At 43.3% G+C, this 5058-nt stretch overlaps 1 protein-coding gene across 1 annotated transcript; it reads right to left on the reverse strand.

The window, feature by feature from the left end:
* Positions 1-660: 660 nt before the first annotated feature.
* Positions 661-1991, reverse strand: LOC132496327 (S100P-binding protein-like). The gene is given in 1 exon segment (XM_060108668.1): positions 661-1991. A coding segment is annotated over 1 exon segment (1263 nt). The 5' UTR covers positions 1924-1991.
* Positions 1992-5058: the final 3067 nt, after the last annotated feature.

The following is a 5058-nucleotide window of genomic DNA, read 5'->3' on the forward strand; positions in this document are numbered from 1 at the left end:
TAAGAGGGGTTGCTAAAAGTGGCTTGTATCCATTTATAAGTCACCAGCAATAATTAACACTGGCTTGCAGCCTGATAAAGAATCTCTTCCTCATAGGAGATTAAAAGATGATTTCTTTTGGGCACCAGAAGTAGACTTCACCTCTGCACAGAGGTGGATGTTTTGCTTGAGCCTGGGTGTTTTGACTTAATGCTGACTTTCAGGGGGCAGCCACCTTCAATTTAAATTAAAAAATTAAAACTGGGCTTCCCTGGTGGCACAGTGGTTGGGGGTCCGCCTGCCGATGCGGGGGGCGTGGGTTCTTGCCCCGGTCCGGGGGGATCCTGCATGCCGCGGAGTGGCTGTGCCCGTGGGCCGTGGCCGCTGGGCCTGCGCGTCCGGAGCCTGTGCTCCGCAGCAGAGGCGGGGGGCACGGCAGTGAGAGGCCTGCATACCACAAAGAAAAAAAAAAAACTGTATCAACTCAACACTGCTTAAATGCATAGACACACACAAACAGGAGGGACCTTATACAAAAAATTTCAAGTCAGCAATGGGCATTTCCAAAAGGTGACAAATTCTTTAAATAAAAATATTGTGAAAAATAAAATTTAAAATCTACAAAGCACAAAACAGCAGAAGATGAGATGCTGCTCTGGACAGGACCCTGGATAGGGACCTTCACTGCTGATGGGAGGAGACAAATGGACTGTACAGGAAATCTGGTAGACGCTGGAACCGATGGTGGCTTCGCATGTTCCCATCAACCCACTGAGTCAGACTGTATCTTTGCAGAGATTTCTGTTGGAACCGGGCGTAGTTTCACCTGGTGAGGTCCGAAGGATGCTACCATTTTGGGTTCTGCATGTGATAAATGTGATCCATCAAGGCACACAGCTCCCCCAAGGTACATTGGTTAGAGTCCACTGGGTCTTCTATATGAGCAATGACATTCCTGAGATAACTTTGCTTCTGCTTTTCTAGATCTGATGGTGAAAACGTCAGAATATTAGTCCTTGTTTTGGTTTGCAGAACAGGAATGACTTTGCCTAGTCTTTTTTCATGGAACTTCAGATTCCCAGAATCCTTGTCAAGAACATCTTTGTTTGATGAACTGGAAACAACTGGAAACCTCATCTCAAAACTTGATTTATGTGATCCATTTCTCCAGGATGATCCCGTATTAGAAGGAGTCTCTGAATGGTTCAGTATCTGAGAGGTTACAGGTGTAGGTTTCTTACTGTTAGACATATTTTTATCAGAGACAGTTTGTTGAAACTTACTGTTTGAAGAAGGGAGTAGGGGCCCATCATAGGCAGAAGTATTGGGGCTGATCCATTCAGATTCTGTGAAAACTGTGCTCTCATTTAGGCTAAGACCATCTTCTCTCATCTCTTCTCCAAGGGAGGAGGGTTTTTCAGTAACTTCGGATGTATCAATCTTGTCCTTATCAAGTGCAACATCACAAACTGTTGGATCAAATGGTGCAACTGTAACTTTTATAAGATTCTTTTCTAGTGCAAAGCGTCTGTTCAATGGTTTAGTAGGAGTTGGTCCATGACCAACTGATGTATTTAGTTGAGGTAGTTTGAAGAGGCCAGAGGTCTCAGCTTCTGGTCCCAAGCTGTACAATGAATTTTTCTCTTGGGGAGTATCAAGTGGAATTTGACTCCCTTTCCCTCCCTTCCCAACATTCCTGCTGTCATCGTTAGACAAGCCTCCTCCCCAAGAAAAGTGCTCATTTGACAGGTCATCATCCTTCAAGAGCTCCTGAATCTCTTCCTCCATGAAAATGAAAGGGCCATCATCTTTTCCAATGGACAGCTCCAGCAAGGAGTCATCCAATCCATCCTCATCCAAGGAATCCCAAGAAAATGGGTCATTGTCTTTAGGCAAGAGAGAGGTACCAGAAGACTGTTCAGAGGGCACTAGTGAGCACATCATACTGTGTGGAGCTGCTGGTGTGATCTCTGCCTTTGCCACGAGACCAAATGGAAAAAGCGTTCAGCTCCTGCTAGCTGTTCCTTTCAGTAGACTTTCAAAATGGTTGACTCCCACCTTCGAAGTCTGTGGTTGTCAAGCACAAGTATCACAGGCACTGGGGCTTAGCAGCCACATTTCTGAAAGAGAAGCTCTTTCTGAGCCACTACCCCTACTCTCCAACTCCTTCCAAAAGGTCTAGTACTGGGAGTTCCCAGGCAGTCCAGTGGTTAGGATTCCACACTTCCACTGCAGGGGGCACGGGATCCCAAATGCTCACTGGAAGAAAAACATCATTACTTGCAAACTTTACTGTGAACACAAAGGACCACTATTCTTCATAACCACTGAAAGCATCAATTCCTATGCCACGTGACATCCACAGGCACAGAGCTGGCTCTTCTGAGCTTCTCTCATTGAATGTTCCAATAGGTCAGATTATTTTGAAGCAAATCCCAGGAATCACATCATTTCATCTCCAGAAGCTGGGCCGAAGCCTAGGCGAACGACTGCACCTCACTCCGCCCCCTGCGTCATTTTATCCTCTCATTGTGATTTTGATTTGCAGTTGCCTCATGGCTAATGCTGTTGAGCATCTTTTAACGTGCTTATTGGCCATTACTATATCTTCTTTGGAGAATTATGTATTCAGATTCTTTGCCTATTTTTAAATTGGGTTATATTTGTCTTTATTTATTGAGTTGTAATAGCTCATTTTGTAGTCTAGATACAAGTCCCTATCAGATGTATGATTTACAAAAATTTTCTCACATTCTGTGGGTTGCTTTTTCATTTTCTTGATAGTGTCCTTTGAAGTAGAAAAGTTTTAAATTTTGATTAAGTCCTATTTATCTACTTTTCTATTGCTTGTGCTTTAGGTGTTACATATAAGAAACCATTTTCTAATCCAAGATCATGAAGATTTACACCTATGTAAGTCTATATTAATAGGGTTTTCACCAATGTAAATCCTTTTGCTCCCTCCAGTGACTGTTAAGGTAGCTGGTTTTCACCATAAACGCATGTGGCTAGTTTTCAAAGCTACTGCAGAGGGAGGATGGGGAGCAGAGTAAGTTAAAAGACCACTAAGCTTGCTGTTCTTATCAAGATACGGCTGCTTTTTCTTTTTAAAAAAAGAAAAAAAATTATTTATTTGGTTGCGCTGGGTGGGCTCTTTAGTTGTAGGAAGTCCCTACAGTGGCTTTTCTTTAATAAATCCTCCATGGGACTTCCCTGGTGGTGCAGTGGTTAAGAATCCACCTGCCAATGCAGGGGACACGGGTTCAAGCCCTGGTCCAGGAAGATCCCACATGCCATGGAGCAACTAAGCCCGTGCGCCACAACTACTGAGCCTGCGCTCTACAGCCTGCAAGCCACAACTACGGAGCCCACGTGCCACAATTACTGAAGCCCATGCGCCTAGAGCCTGTGCTCCCAACAAAAGAAGCCACCGCAATGAGAAGCCCGCGCACCGCAACAAAGAGTAGCCCCTGCTCAACACAACTAGAGAAAGCCCACGTGCAGCAACGAAGACCCAATGCTGCCAAAAAATAAATAACTAAACTTAAATAATAAATAAATAAATGCTCCATGGATTGCTGACAGGCTTTGGTTAATTTTCAGAGTTCTGAAAAAATTGATTCTGACATTTTTGAGGTCTGTTTTCTTGGTTTTTTATTTATTTATTTATTTTTGCAGTACGAGGGCCTCTCACCGTTGTGGCCTCTCCCGTTGCAGAGCACGGGCTCCGGACGCACAGGCTCAGCGGCCATGGCTCACGGGCCCAGACGCTCTGCGGCATGTGGGGTCTTCCCGGACCAGGGCATGAACCCGTGTCCCCTGAATCGGCAGGCAGACTCTCAACCACTGTGCCACCAGGGAAGCCCTTCTTGTTATTTTTGAGGGGAGAATTTTAGGAACTTTTGACTGCCATTTTCACTGACATCACTCAATATATTTAGTTTTATATCTACCATCTTGCTATATGTTTTCTATTTGTCTCATCTGTTTTGTGTTTATTCTCTTGATCTGTCTTAATTTTACCAATCATTTTTCTTTTTTCTATTAATTCTGTTGCTATTCTTTTAGAGATTACATTAGAAATCACAATATACATATAGCAAATATGCAAGAGCTAAAACTCCTTAATGTGTGTTCTCTCCTCTTCACTTGTTGTGTTATCATGCATTTAATTCTATATTTAAATTGGCTAACTTTATAATTGTTGCTTTTAAAGTCAATATATATGCACATATATACAATCATTTCTCCCAGTGTTCTTCATTCCCTCCTGCATTTCTATCTTTCCGTCTCGAATTATTTTCCTCCTGCCTAAGGAATTCCCTTTAATATTTATTTTAATCCAAATTTTCTCTTGACGAATTTTCTGTTATATTTGACCAAAAATAGCTTGGCCCTAAGAAATTCATTTTAATAATGTTAGCACATTACTCTTACATGCTTCTACGGTGACCACTTAATTTTTCTTGGCTCTCCCAAAACTGAAATGGTTCAAGAGTCACATCTCTCCTCAGAGGAGTTTGTCAATACTTAAATTCAGTTGGCTTGGTTACCTTGCAACCACGGCTCTCTAATGGTTTCAAAAAGCCATGGTTTTTGGGCTTCCCTGGTGGTGCAGTGGTTGAGAGTCCGCCTGCCGATGTAGGGGACACGGGTTCGTGCCCCGGTCTGGGAAGATTCCTACATTCCGCAGAGCGGCTGGGCCCGTGAGCCATGGCCGCTGAACCTGAGCCATGGCCACTGAACCTGCGCTCCCCGAGCCTGTGCTCCGCAACGTGACAGGCCCACGTACCGCAAAAAAAAAAAAAAAAGCTATGACTTTCGAAATTTTTTCCCTTGGAGTTTGGATTTAAGAAGGGGGCAATGTTCTTATGTGGTTTTCTTCATCCTAAATAGAAGCAGAACTCCTAGTTTCTATGTATATCATTCCTGGAATGCTTTTCCATCTCTTTGCTTAAAAAATTATAATAATATTGGCTTTGGGCCAGTGTTTCCTGCAAGAACCAAAAAGCAGGATGACTTAGCTGAAGTTTTCTTCCTTCGTTTTGAGGACCTTAGTTTCTTTTAAGTTTCTTCTCA

This window comes from Mesoplodon densirostris, chromosome 9 (assembly GCF_025265405.1).
Source record: "Mesoplodon densirostris isolate mMesDen1 chromosome 9, mMesDen1 primary haplotype, whole genome shotgun sequence".
Lineage (NCBI taxonomy): Eukaryota > Metazoa > Chordata > Mammalia > Artiodactyla > Ziphiidae > Mesoplodon > Mesoplodon densirostris.